The 13706-nt window shown below is 52.3% G+C and overlaps 1 protein-coding gene and 1 long non-coding RNA gene across 6 annotated transcripts in view; one reads left to right on the top strand and one right to left on the bottom strand.

Moving 5' to 3' along the window:
- The window catches only part of LOC129145521 (uncharacterized), a 33441-nt gene extending 24931 nt beyond the window's left edge, over positions 1–8510 (bottom strand). Inside the window, exon 1 of the long non-coding RNA XR_008551217.1 lies at positions 8232–8510. This is a non-coding gene — a long non-coding RNA (uncharacterized LOC129145521). The remainder of the gene's footprint in view (positions 1–8231) is intronic.
- On the top strand, positions 7879–11298 carry TRIM56 (tripartite motif containing 56). Of its 5 annotated transcripts, XM_037506918.2 has the most exons (3): positions 7879–7960; positions 8862–8935; positions 9045–11298. In XM_037506918.2, the coding sequence occupies exon 3, from the start codon at positions 9046–9048 to the stop codon at positions 11287–11289; it is 2244 nt and encodes a 747-aa protein (XP_037362815.1). In that variant the 5' UTR covers positions 7879–7960; positions 8862–8935; position 9045; the 3' UTR covers positions 11290–11298. The 5 variants fall into 5 exon arrangements, with proteins under 5 accessions (XP_037362815.1, XP_054549608.1, XP_037362813.1 ...); XM_054693633.1 differs by having other exon boundaries at positions 8862–11298; XM_037506916.2 differs by having other exon boundaries at positions 8859–11298.
- Positions 11299–13706: the final 2408 nt, after the last annotated feature.

Raw genomic sequence — 13706 nt, 5'->3', positions numbered from 1 at the left:
GTTTTCATCAACAGCAAATGGAGGTGAAGGAGGGAAAAATAGTTTTCTGTGAAAATAACCCCCTTCTCCACTAGGAACACGCTCATATAACTCTCGTCTTTATTTTCCAGTAAGTTATTAGCTCTTGATGTTTAACAACATCCTGTATATCGTATTTGGAGAATTTGGATATTTTTCATCTGTCATTGTTAAAATCAAGGACAAAGTTCTAATATTTTTTCTATGTTGCTGTTACTTGTAAGGCAATATATCTTCAGTGACAAATTATTTAAAAAAATAGATTCCAGGTAGTTTTCTTTCCAAGTTAAGAATCTTTCTAGGGCCTCCCCGGTGGTGCAGCAGTTGAGCGCTGGGTTGAGAAGCTGCCCACGGTCTCTGCGGCGCTGGTTCGATCCCCGGCTGCTCCCCGGCCACCAGAGGAGGGTCCCACATGGCGCGCAGACCTCTCCTGCCACCCGCTGCTCCCCTCAGCAGTGTACTTCGGTCCTTCTGCCTGCTCTGCTTCCCGATCTGGCTCTGGTGAATTCTCTCACCCTCCCGCGCTTCTGACTGTACCCAGTGCATGTATAAACAAACAAACAAACAAACAAATAAATAAATAAATAAAACATGCCTCTATTAAAAAAAAAAAAAACTTTAAAAAAAAAAGGAATTTTTCTAAATAAATTTCTTATTAAAAGAGTTTTAAAAATTAACACAAAAATAAAAACATCCCCAGAGGGCCTCCCCGGTGGCGCAGCGGTTGAGCGCTGGGCTGCGAAGCTGCCAGTGGCCTCTGAGGCGCCGGTTCGATCCCCGGCTGCTCCCTGGCCACCGGAGGAGGGTCCCTCATGGCGTGCAGACCTCTCCTGCCGCCCGCTGCTCCCCTCAGCAGTGTGCTTCGGTCCTTCTGCCTGCTCTGCTTCCCGATCTGGCTCTGGTGAATTCTCTCACCCTCCCGCGCTTCTGACTGTACCCAGTGCATGTATAAACAAACAAACAAACAAACAAACAAACAAATAAATAAATAAATAGACATGCCTCTTTAAAAAAAAAAAAAAATCCCCAGAAACAACCAGAGACACAGACTATGAGAGCCTGGGGGATTCGGCAGCCCCATTTCACTGAACTCACTTATTCCCAGCCACAGCTTCCAAACCAGCACCATTTCAAGGGAAGACAATACAGTAGCTAAGTGCGTTGGGGCTTGGGCTGCCACAGCAGGGGTGGCTGGCTCTAGAGCTGGAATTGGGACTGTGTTTGGGCCTCAGCATTGGTTATGCTAGGAGCCCTTTTCTGAAGCCACAGCTCTTCTCCAGCCTTTCCCAGCTTGGCCCTCTCAGAGGCCAGCGGGCTCTTTGGCCTGACAGTGGCCTTCCTCATCCTCTTCGCCATGTGAAGGAGCAGCCGCCAACTCCCACAGTTCTTTCTCCCAGGTCTTCTCTGCCCGTACTTCTCCAGGCAGCCTGGGGAAAGTGGTTGGCTCAGGAACAGGAGGACAAATAATTACAGTATTAATAATAAAAAAAAACTGTATACAAATGTTCATAGCTGTATTTGTAATAACCCCAAATTGGAAACAATCTGAATCTCTTCCACTGAGACAATGGATAAGCAAACTGTGGTACACCTGACAACAGGATGTTACCTGGCAATAAAAAGGAGAATTACTGATGATACATGTGCCACAACTTGGATAGATCTCAGGGACAGTAAGTTAAAAAGGCCAGTCTCTCTAAGTTCATACTGTATGCTTCTGCTTATATAACTTTTATTTTTATTTATTTATTTTTTTTTGTGGGACCCTTGCCAGCGGCTGGGGAACGAACTGGCGCTGCAGAGGCTGCGGGCAGCCTCACAGCCCAGCGCTCAACCGCTGCGCCACCAGGGGAGGCCCATAACATTTTTTAAATGACTAAATTATAAAACTGGAGAGCAAACCAGTGGCTGCCAGGGGTCCAGGACAGGGGACAGAGTTTGTTTGTGTTAATGGGATAATTCTGTGTCTTGACTACGGTGCATGCATCTATATTGTATAAAATTGCATAGAATTATACAGAACACACACACGAGTGTACACTAAGAAGAGTATGTAGAAACAGAGAGTGTTGATAGAACATTAAATTCTATAAGTAGACAAAAAGTACACGTACACTAAGCACAATTATGTAAAATATAGTCATGTGGACTAATAACAAAGGGAATGCGCACAAGGAAAAATAGTTATTTGGTTACAATAATTATAGGAGTGTTTTAAACTTTATTTTAAATTAGCCTTATTATCTATATAAATATTAAAAAAACACAAAACTTTTGTTCTCCTCCCCACTCCCAAGTACCTCCAGAACAAAGTCCAAACTTGCCTAGTGAAAATCCTAGAATGGCACCCCATTACTTTAAGGCCTCACAGGACTCTAAGTTGAAATTGTAAAGCTAGTTACATTTTCTGCCACTTCCCTCCACCCATCTCTATTCTACTCCTCTTAGATGCCTTCCCAGTCCTCTGGATAAACCCTCAGCATCTGCCAGAATCTCCACTTCCCCCTATTCCTTCTAGATGGTAATGATCCAGTGGGCTGAGCTGAATTATCACTTGGCTTAGGAGTCTGTACTCAGGGAAGAGAGTACAGACTGTCTTCCCTGGGGCCTGGCCACACACTGTAGACTCTCTAAGCAATTGTTCAACATTAGGGAAACACAAGAAGGAGAGTCACGGTGAAGCTGCCTCTTTCAGGAAGCCTTCCTGACTCACCACCACCACCACCCCCATTCCAGAGAAATCAGGCTCTCCTTCTGTGCTGTCATAGCACTTTGTGTGACATTCACACTGTGTGAATAAGTCACTTTGGGTGACTTATTCGCTCTATAACACAGTTTCCTCACCTGTAAAATGGAAGCAATAATGACACCTATCTTGCCAGGTTATTATGAAAATTAAATCTGTTTATGATTAGGATACCCCGGGCCAAGCTCTTGGTAAGTACCCAATAAAAGGAAGCCACAGTGATGATTACTTTGCCTTCTTAACATTATCTGTCTTACTGTTTCATATTGCAACATGCAGGGATTTCCCCTCCTCTTTTAGATTATAAACACTCCGTCCTCTATTGAATTATAAACTCCTGTGGGCAAGGAACATATCTTGTCTATCTTTGTATAGATCACAGATGTAGGAGATATTCAACAAATTGCTTTTTTGTTGGTGGTGATGACACTGAAACTTTATATAAATATCAAGAGTAAAGCTTTATAATTGACCTACTATTACTGCATTATGACCACCACAGGTCAGGTTTCCACCCATGAGCATACAATTGAGCCCCTCTACCCCTCTCACCCACACCCTTCTCCTTGCCTCTCTGGCAACCACCAAGCTGACAAATTGTGCAGACCAGCACACCCACAGGCACACACACAGACAGATGTGTACACACTTGCGGACACACAAGCACCAATGCATTTTTTTCTGTCTTTTTCCTGGTTGATGGTCTGGTCTGGCCTAGTTTGCAGCAATCCTCAGTACCCGCCTCCTCCTTCTGGATGCTGCATTCTCCAGCTGTGGCTTTGTGACCTCTGTCTTGGATTTCCACTACCCTCTGGTAAACTACATCTCCACTTCTTTCAGGCCCAGTCCCTCCCTCCAAAAATGTCTGTGCTCCTGTCACCCAGGCTAAACGGTTAAGCTGCTCTAGGACCTTAAAGAACACAAAAGGAAAAAAGCTTATCTTTCTCTCTGAGACTTGTATTTGAGTAACAGGAACAGCCTCGCACTGAGCCTCAAGGCCAGCTGGAAATTGATCATGCAGAGAAAGAAGGGGCTACCCAGAGGTGGGCCCCTTGAATAAAGGTGAATCCTGCCTCTGGACTCCTGTTACAAAGACTTCCCTAGCTGGCTTGGGTGGAGGGCACCCTACTCTCCTGTGGCCTCAAGGCCAGCTGGAAACTGATCAGACAGAGAAAGAAGGGGCAACCCAGAGGTGGGCCCCTAGAATAAAGGTGAATCCTGCCTCTGGACTCCTGTCACAAAGACTTCCCTACCTGGCTTGGGTGGAGGGCACCCTACTCTCCTGTGGCCGCTGTCACTATAAGGTACTAATTTCTTTGGATCCTGGCCCCTGTCTCCTGAATTGCTTAGTTTCCTTTGTCTCCCAATAACTGTAACACAAGGGTGTGAACAATTAGATGACAACTCTTTGACAATCAATCATATCACAAGTTAGCTAGGGAAAGAGTGCTGCTTTGTGGCCCCCCCAAACTTCTGCCCCTACACAGCAGGAAGTAGCTCCAGAAGAGGGACATCTGCCCCTGGTGCCTTAAGAGTGAGGAACAGGATACAGACAGAAGAGGGAATTCTCCCTGGTTGGTAACCCTCAGTTCCTTGTTCTTGCCTGTCTGTCCTTGCCCTGCTCCTGTTTATCTTTTCATGCAGACAAAACCAGAAAACCAGGCAAAACTGGCTGAAACCAAGATAGAGGTAGAAGTAAGATAAGGGTGAAGCCACAACCTCATTATCACGGTAAAAAGCTGCCCACCAGCCCGGGACAGCTGCCAGTCAAGACCAAAGTTGGAAGAAAAAGGGGCATGAATATGATGGAGGAAAGAATAGAAAACCTAAAGGCGGCATCACAAAACTAAAACCTGACTCACACAAGGAGGCGGGGGTAGAGGGGATTAACATGACCATTAACCCAGCCATAGAAATCAAGACCCTTAGGCACCAGTGCCTTTTCACAAGGCCTAAGCCCCAAGTGGGATCAGACTCCTGTAGGGAGTGGCGCACAGACCTGCGGGTAAAGGTATAGAGATTGGGCCCATCCTGGAATCTCTGGCCCCTTTCTAGTTTTGCCTAATTATCCCAAATCAGCAAACAACAGGCCACTCCACAAAGGAGTGACCCCTTCCAAAGAGAAAAGGACTGTATCAGTACAGTCTCTGCACTGGCTCAGGGCAGCAGCCCCTCTGCCCACCTGTGACTATGCAGGTGCATCTTTTCACCAACTCTCTCCCTCCTGCCTGCCCCTGACCTGCACCACGCTGGGACTTCTCTTCACTGACCTCCCTCAGCCTCAGCGGAGGCAGCTCTCCTCAAGGCCGCCCACCTGCAACCATGCAGGCCTCTCTCAGCAAACCTGCCCCTTCCGGGGCAGCTCTTCCTGCCCGCTTGTGTTTATGCAAGTGTCCTTTATTCTTCCTTCCCTTTTCCTAATAAACCTGCTCTTTAAATATAACTAATGTCTTTGTCTCCTGGAGAACCTCGCCCGGGAAACTCACCGCGTGCTGCTGAAATGGGAGCTCCGGTAAAACCTTTCCCAGAGTGAACCCAAGGACCCTGCACTCCAAACGCACAGACTCCAAAAACGACATCAAACACAGTTCCTGGAAAACCCTATTTCTCTGAAATCCTACTGATAGCGCCCTTTAGCCCTTTCCTTAGCACTCCCCCACATAAGCCCCTGCTTCTCCCTGGTCAGGGAGAAGGCCTCTGTGACGGTAATCCGCCACGTCCTTAGGTCTGCAGGCACCAGATGAAATCATATTTCCTCCCTCTGTTAGGGGGAAAGGATGTCCTGAGCTAATAATCAATCCAGGCTTTCTGGACTCCACCCCCACTCCAGACCAAAGCCATCAAGACATTTAAAAAGACAAATCCGGGCCTCCCCGGTGGCGCAGCGGTTGAGTGCTGGGTTGCGAAGCTGCCCACAGCCTCTGTGGCGCCGGTTTGATCCCCGGCTGCTCCCTGGCCACCAGAGGAGGGTCCCACATGGCGCGCAGACCTCTCCTGCAACCCACTGCTCCCCTCAGCAGTGTACTTTGGTCCTTTTGCCTGCTCTGCTCCCCGCTCTGGCTCTGGTGAATTCTCTCACCCTCCCGTGCTTCTGACCATACCCAGTGCATGTATAAACAGAACAAACAAACAAATAAATAAATAAAACATGCCTCTATTTAAAAAAAAAAAAAAAAAAAGACAAATCCTCAGACAACCCGTTTTATATCGGGGCTGCCCTGTAACACCACCAACCTTTGTCTCTCCAGGTTTGGCTTAAGAGCAACGAGTAGCCAGACCCCCACAGAACCCTTGTCACATCCCCTGAAGGGCCATCCCACCCCTGCTCTTCGCATGCTGGACACTTTCTTTAGCAACTTCATCAAAACTGCAGACACACTGGACTAGTCAGAGAAACTCACAAGCTGGGGTGTCCCCAGCCCAGCCCTCCCCTCCTCATCCCCAGACCTGCCGAACACCTCAGGGCAGCCTGCCCTCCCTCACCTCCCCCCAGGGCCAGGTCCTGTGCTCTTCCCTTTGACAGCGGCTCCCAGTGAGGGAAGCTTCAGTCCCGCACCCTCCCTTCTGACCCTTTTGCAGTGTCAGTGGTGGCCTTTGTGGCTCACTGGGGCCAGCCATCAGGGTCCCCCTCTGCTGCCCTGGCCTCTGTGAGCTCCTGTGTTCATTTCCTACTGAAATTCCATTCGCTGTGGCCTGTCTACGCCTATAAGGACGAAAATGTGATGAATCACCACAGTAAATCTTAACCGTAGAATCTCATCAGTGGGTCTATGAGTGTCGTTTGCAGTTGTTTCAACTTTTTTATGCTTCAAAATACTCCTTTAATGTTCAGAAACTATCCTTCAATGGTATCTTTTGGCTTTTTGGATAAACTCATACTCCTTCCTGCGGAGAATAAGGCCCTCTTTGAGCTGGCCGCTGGCTCCCTCTAGAATCTCATCTGCCACCACCCACATGTTCCCCTCTCACAAACCCGCCTAAATTACTTGGAACTGTAACAGGGTGGTCCCCAGGAAAGGGGGAGGTTCTAGGTTCCCTGCCCCACCCAAAAGGAGTGGGGAGCTGAGCAGGGAGAGAAGAAGCTGCAGAGGAGACTGAGGAAGGAAGGAAGCAGGATGGAGCCAGAAGGAGACCTGGAGGAGGCACATGGAGCCGTGAGACTGTGAAGAAGCTGCGCTTGCCTTTTGGTCGTGGACTGGGTGACACAGATGTGGGTGAGAGACCCGTGGGGAGGTGACAATGGTGGGTTTTGTCTTGATTTTGATTTTGCTCTTTTCCCTCCAGACTTGTCTGGTTGTTTCTGATCCTTTTCTGTGGGTCCCCACTTGAAGGTGCTTTAGACTTGTGGCAGGCTTTGGGGTCCTGCTCTGGGCCAATCCTGCTTGGGTGGACTTTTACCCACCAGGGGACGGGTAACTTTGAGTACTTGATTTAGAAACTATATTGTTTGCCTTTCCTGCATTGTTTCCTAATTGTATTAAAATTCCTTCCCATTAAAGTCTCATTTGTTTTGTGTTGATGGCAGAACCTATTTAGAGCAGGCAAGTTTGTGGGGTCTGGGCTGCCCCTCTCCCTGCCCTGTAACAGATTCACCCAGAAGAGCTGGGGTGCATCATTCCTCTGTGCCCACACACTTGCTATTCCCAGTTTCCAGAATGCCCTTCCCTGCGTTTCCTCTCCAGCCACCCCAAGCCTGAGGGTCCTCCTCAAACTCATGCCTCCTCCAGGAAGCTGACCCCCTGGGAGTGGAGTCGTGCTTATCTGGTTTCCTTTAGCCTCTTCCTCAACTCAGCAAAGGTTTGTGACCTACTGGGCCTCGCCAGAAGCAGCTCCGAGCCCTCCCTGGCCCGGCTACCCTAAGGCTCTGAAGCACAGAAGAGCGCTCAGTTCTCCCCTCGGGCGGCTGCCCCGCCTCGCAGAGCTGCACACCTAGCAGGGCGGGCCCGAGGCCGCCCGGCGGGGACTCGGGCGCCGGCAGCGGGGCGAGCCGGCGCAGGGGTGGGGGCGCGGGAGGAAGCGGTCCGGCGGGGCAGGGGAGAGGGCGGGGCCTGGGCGGCGGGGCGAGTCGGTGTCCCAGGCCCGAGACGGAAGTTGCACAAGTCCGATTAGTTTCAGTTTTGCTTCCCTTTCAGACGCCGGGCAGCGGCGGCGGCCAGACCGCGGCCTCCCGCTCCCGCCGGCGCCCAGTCGGCTCGGGTAGGTAGGCGCGGGCGGCGCGGCCGGGAGGGCGGCTGGAGGAGGAACTGGACCGCGGGGGGGGGTGGGGGGGGAGCCCCGAGAGGGAGGAAGGAGGTGGAGAGACCCAGGAGGCTGGCGGGGACTGCCCTCCCCTCTGCCCAGGGCCCGAGGCTTCCCTAGGAATGCCCCCCCCCAGCCCACTCTCCGAGCTCCCCTCCCAGCGCACACTCACACTCACTCACGCTCACACCCCTACCCACCGGGCACGCACACGCGCGCACACACCTACCTTCGTTTCCGGAAGTTTGGGGGGAGAGTCCCCAAGTTCCTGCAAGTACTTCACAGCCAGGGCGCCGCGTGCAGAGCTGGTGTGGAGAGCTGGGGGACTAGGGATGAAACTCAGAGGGCCCCGGCCCTTCTGCGGTCTCTGGGAAAGCAGGAAGCCTCTCCTAGCAGGGACGGCTGAGAGAAGAGGACTCTAGGAAATGAGGCAAAGCCTGAGGTGACCTGTGTTCCAGCAGCTGGAAGGAGAGAGGGCAGCCCCTCCTTTCTGCTCCCGCCAGAACAAGGCAGGAGAGTCAGGGCAGGAAGGGAGGTCCCGGCTCTCCATGATGCAGCTCCCAGGGGCTAGAAGACAGGTGTGTGGGCTATGGGAATTGGCACCCCTTCCGAGCCCCACTTGCCAGGCTTCAAGGCCACTCTGCCCATCTGGAAGCTCTCCTGTGTCCTGCCTGCCCACCCCTGCCCCCTAGCACCCCACCCCTGCAGGACCCCAGGACCATTCAGGCTTGCCAGTGTAGTGTCATTACACTGTCAACTGTCTGAGACCCAGGCTTCTAGGTTCTGTCATTTCTCCCAGTGACTGAAACAAAGCCAGTAGCATTGACTTTTTTTCCATTTCCTCCATGTTCGCAAGAAGAAGGCGGATCACCCCCTAGCCCAAGAGCCCAGAGGCCCTGACCGAAGACCAGAAGAAAATTCCTAGCCATTCAGGTGAGACCCCAGTCCTAGTGGGGCATGAGGATGGGGGGAGTGGCAAGAGGGCAGGCTGGAGACCTTGTGGAGGTGCCCTCTGCCCTCTGACCGTGACCCCTCCTTGCAGTATGGTTTCCCAGGGATCCTCACCCTCCCTGCTGGAGGCCCTGAGCAGTGACTTCCTGGCCTGTAAAATTTGCCTGGAGCAGCTGCGGGCACCAAAAACATTGCCCTGCTTGCACACCTACTGCCAGGACTGTCTGGCCCAGCTGGCTGAGGGTGGCCACCTCCGATGTCCCGAGTGCCGAGAGACTGTGCCCGTGCCCCCCTCAGGCGTGGCCGCTTTCAAGACCAACTTCTTCGTCAATGGGCTCCTGGACTTGGTGAAGGCTCGGGCGGGTGGAGACCTTCGTGCAGGGAAGGCAGCCTGTGCTCTGTGTCCCCTGATGGGCGGCACCAGTGCCGGGGGGCCAGCCACAGCCCGGTGTCTGGACTGTGCTGACGACTTGTGCCAGGCCTGTGCCGATGGGCACCGCTGCACCCGCCAGACCCACACCCACCGAGTGGTCGACCTGGTGGGCTACAGGGCAGGGTGGTATGATGAAGAGGCCCGGGAGCGTCAGGCTGCCCAGTGCCCCCAGCACCCTGGGGAGGCCCTGCGCTTCCTGTGCCAGCCCTGTTCCCAGCTGCTGTGCCGTGAGTGCCGCCTGGACCCTCATCTGGACCACCCCTGTCTGCCCCTGGCTGAGGCAGTGCGTGCCCGGAGACCAGCCCTGGAGAAGCTCCTAGAAGGTGTAGACAGCAACCTGGCCGAGCTGGAGGCCACTCGAATGCTGGAGAAGGAAGCCTTGGCCCAGCTGAGGGAGCAGGCAGCCAAGGTGGGGATGCAAGTGGAGGAGGCGGCTGAGGGAGTCCTCCGGGCCCTCCTGGCCCAGAAGCAGGAGGTGCTGGGCCAGCTACGGGCCCATGTGGAGGCTGCTGAAGAGGCTGCCCGGAAGCGACTGGGGGAGCTGGAGGGCCGGGAACAGGTGGCCAAGGAGGCTGCTGCCTTTGCCCGTCGGGTGCTCAGCCTGGGTCGTGAGGCTGAGATCCTCTCGCTGGAGGGGGCGATCACACAGAGGCTTCAGCAGCTACAGGGTAGTCCCTGGATGCCTGGGCCAGCCCCTTGCCTGCTGCCTCAGCTGGAGATCCACCCTGGACTCCAAGACAAGAACTGCCATTTACTACGGCTTTCCTTTGAGGAGCAGCAGCCACAGAAGGACAGTGGGAAAGAAGGAGCCAGGAGCCAGGGAAGCAGCGAAACCCAGAGCTGCATTGAGAATGGAGCCAAGAATGAGAGACGCGATGGAGTCCAGCCCCAGGGTAAGGATAGAGCCCCGACACCCCAAGAAGATGGAACCCAGACCCCGAAAGAGGGCAGAGCCCAGTCACCCACAGAAGATGAAAGAGCCCAGACCCCGAGGGGTGGCAGATTAAACAAGAAGAAGAAGTTCAAAGACAGGTTCAAGTCGATTTCCCGGGAGCCCAGCCCAGCACCAGGGCCAAACCTGGAGGGTTCTGGCCTCCTCCCCAGACCCATCTTTTCCTGCAGCTTTCCCACGAGGATGCCTGGAGACAAGCGGTCTCCCCGGATCACTGGACTCTGTCCCTTTGGCCCCCGGGAGATCCTGGTGGCCGATGAACAGAACAAAGCGCTAAAGCGCTTTTCCCTCAACGGTGACTACAAAGGAGCAGTGCCTGTCCCCGAGAGCTGCTCCCCGTGCAGTGTGGCAGCCCTGCAGGGTGCCGTGGCCTTCTCGGCCGGTGCCAGGCTCTATCTTATCAGCCCTGATGGAGAGGTGCAGTGGCGCCGGGCCCTGAGCCTATGCCAGGCCAGCCACGCTGTGGCTGCCATGCCGAGCGGGGACCGGGTGGCCGTCAGCGTGTCTGGCCACGTGGAAGTATACAACATGGAAGGCAGCCTGGCCACCCGGTTTATCCCTGGAGGCAGGGCCAGCCGGGGTCAGCGGGCGCTGGTGTTCCTAACCACCAGCCCGGAGGGGAATTTTGTGGGTTCAGACTGGCAGCAGAATAGCTTGGTGGTCTGTGACGGGCTGGGTCAGGTGATCGGGGAGTACCGAGGGCCAGGCTTGCATGGCTGCCAACCAGGCTCCGTGTCTGTGGATAAAAGGGGCTACATCTTTCTGACCCTGCGTGAGGTCAACAAGGTGGTGATCTTGGACCCCAGGGGGTCACTGCTTGGTGACTTCCTGACAGCCTATCATGGCCTGGAAAAGCCACGGGTGACCACCATGGTGGACGGCAGGTACCTGGTTGTATCCCTCAGTAATGGAACCATCCATGTCTTTCGGGTTCGTTCTCCTGACAGTTAATGGGGTAGGGTTGGATGGGGTAGGGTGGGGCTGGGGAGGGAGGGGAGAGGCAAGACTACCCATGGGATGTGGTGGGCGAGGGTATTTTCCTGAGGGCAGGGGTTGGCAACTTTTCAATGTGAGGTGCCAAACTGCTCCCTCTTTGGCGTATAGGGATGGGCAGGAACCAAGGGTGGTGGCGTGACCATGGCTCAGAAGCAGAAGAGGAGGGTGGCAGGGGTGCTGGCCACACCTCTTGCTCTCTGTGGATGGCTGCTGCATTTAGTTTAGGTTCCTGAGGTTGGAAAGCTCTCTCTGATTTGTGTTCTTCAAAACCATTCCTGATAGAGTAGCCTGGGGAGAGCCTGGGGAGAAGTCCCCCGAGTCATGAAGTGCCCAGGGTGTGTTAGACAGGTGCCTTCTGAAAGACAGCAGAGAGCCTGGCACTCTTCAGACTGGAGCAGGGACATACCAGTCGGAGGAGGCCTGGGATTTCCACAGAAAATGGCTTCTTCCACCAGTCCAACCCAGAAGTTGAGGCTCCTAAGATAATGGCATCTCCCAGGGAGGTAGAAGGTCAGTTTCTGCCAAAATGCGGACACCAGCTGAGGCCAAGAGGTGGTTACTTCCAAGTCCATGAAGAGAATGTACTTCTAAAAAACTGAACCGGGCAGGGCTGCAGTCTAAAAAGCAGAGTTCTGGGTGTAGGAGTAGCGGAGGCCCCTGGTCCTCCCCTCCCCCACCTCCAGACTTACGGAGGATGTAAAATAAATCTCTAGGATGCAACACTTCTGTGTTGACATTTTTACATTTCCTGGAGTCTAGCATTAGCTTTCCCTCAGTTTATTAGCAAAATCCCTTTTGAGAAATTTTGGCCTTCATTTGGCTGAACTGGGGTGAAGGAATGTCGTTTTTGTAGGCTGCTGTGACTGAGGACAACCACCTATAAGCCTAGAGGCCAGGTGTGGATTGGGGGACAGGGGCAAGCCAACCAGAAAATCTGGCAAGTGGGTAGTGGGGCTGAAAAAGTGACAGCTAGGAGCGGGAGCCATTCGCAGGTGTTTCCCGGCCCTAGTGCTTTGCGTGGGCCATGGCCACAGTGGGACCGAGATGAACAGGTCTGGCTAGGGGTTGTGGAGACGTGACCAACGAGAGTCTTAACGTAGAGATCATTGGCAATGAGAATTCACGGAACCGGAGGGATTTGGGATGAGACCAGAGGGGAGGTGTAGGGCATTAGGGGTAGGGCAAAGAGAATCCTTCTGCAGGAAGATCACTGCTTATTTAATGAAGAGAGTGCAGAAATTATCAGTGTCAAGTGGACACATTCATATATATAAGAACTTAAAATGTATGAACAGCGAAGAATAATGAAGATTAAAGGAAAATCAACAGCATGAGAAAACTACGCAGAGTTGATCTGAGGAACAGCAGGGCCTCCAGTATGTGAGTGACGGAAAGGTCTGCTTGGTCAGAGGGCCACACAGACGCAACACCGGGGAGGCACACACCCAGGCTAGTAAAATAAGATAGACCATTTGTATTCATCAGAAATACATTTTGAAACTATGTCATGGTGAAATAGACTCCTGGCACTATAAAATGAAGTCTGGAGAGAGATTGGGCAATGCCTGACCAGGGTCCAAAAAAAAAAAAAAAAGGCTTATAAAACTGAGCTATTCCACTTTTGGGGAATACATTCTGGGAAAATAATTCAAAAGGGAAAAAGTATTTGCAAGAGATGTGGCCATCCTATATACTACAGTCATTAACTGGAAACTGCTGAACAGTGGGGGGTAGATAAGTAGATTGTGGTCTATTAGGACAATGAGCTGCTGCCTTCAGGTATGACAAGTACGAAAACTATGTGGAAGAATATGTTATATGATGCAACCATAGTCAGTGATTGGGGGGAGTTTGGAATTATGATCACATAATGATGGCAACAAGGTTGAAAGTGTGACTGAATAATTCTGGAGTGGAAATAGGTTCAAAATTTGTAAATAGTGATTGGGGAGATTGGGTTCTTTTTTGAGTTATTTCATGCTGTTGTTCATATGTGCACATTCCTGCTTCAGTGATTATTACCCATTAAGTAACATATAGGCTTGAATATTTACTTTAAAAATATACACGCCTCTGTAATTGAAATTCAAGAATTGCTGCTGGGTTTGCAAATGAACATGGGAACACAAATAAGACTCTCCCATTAGAGGAGGAGGAGGAGGGGTCGGGAGGAAACCCCAGCAACTGGGACCTAGTTGGAAGAAAGAGTTGTCAGGGCCGAATTTTGTTTGGTGACTGACCAAGGAACTTGCCTTGGGGGCTTGGCAGAGGTCAGGATGTCCCTTTGGGTGAGTGGATCATTGTAGAGAGTCCAGAAAGCAGGGGACGGTTTTGTTGGTTTTCCCAACTAATTCAGACCAATTGGAAACCAA

Source organism: Talpa occidentalis, unplaced genomic scaffold (genome assembly GCF_014898055.3).
Source record: "Talpa occidentalis isolate TD23 unplaced genomic scaffold, MPIMG_talOcc4v2.1 talOcc4.12, whole genome shotgun sequence".
NCBI lineage: Eukaryota > Metazoa > Chordata > Mammalia > Eulipotyphla > Talpidae > Talpa > Talpa occidentalis.
This window is presented reverse-complemented; position numbering and strand designations above follow the sequence as displayed.

Coding starts and splice junctions, on each gene's coding strand:
- TRIM56 (XM_037506918.2), top strand. CDS start 9,046: ATGGTTTCCCAGGGATCCTCACCCTCCCTGCTGGAGGCCCTGAGCAGT.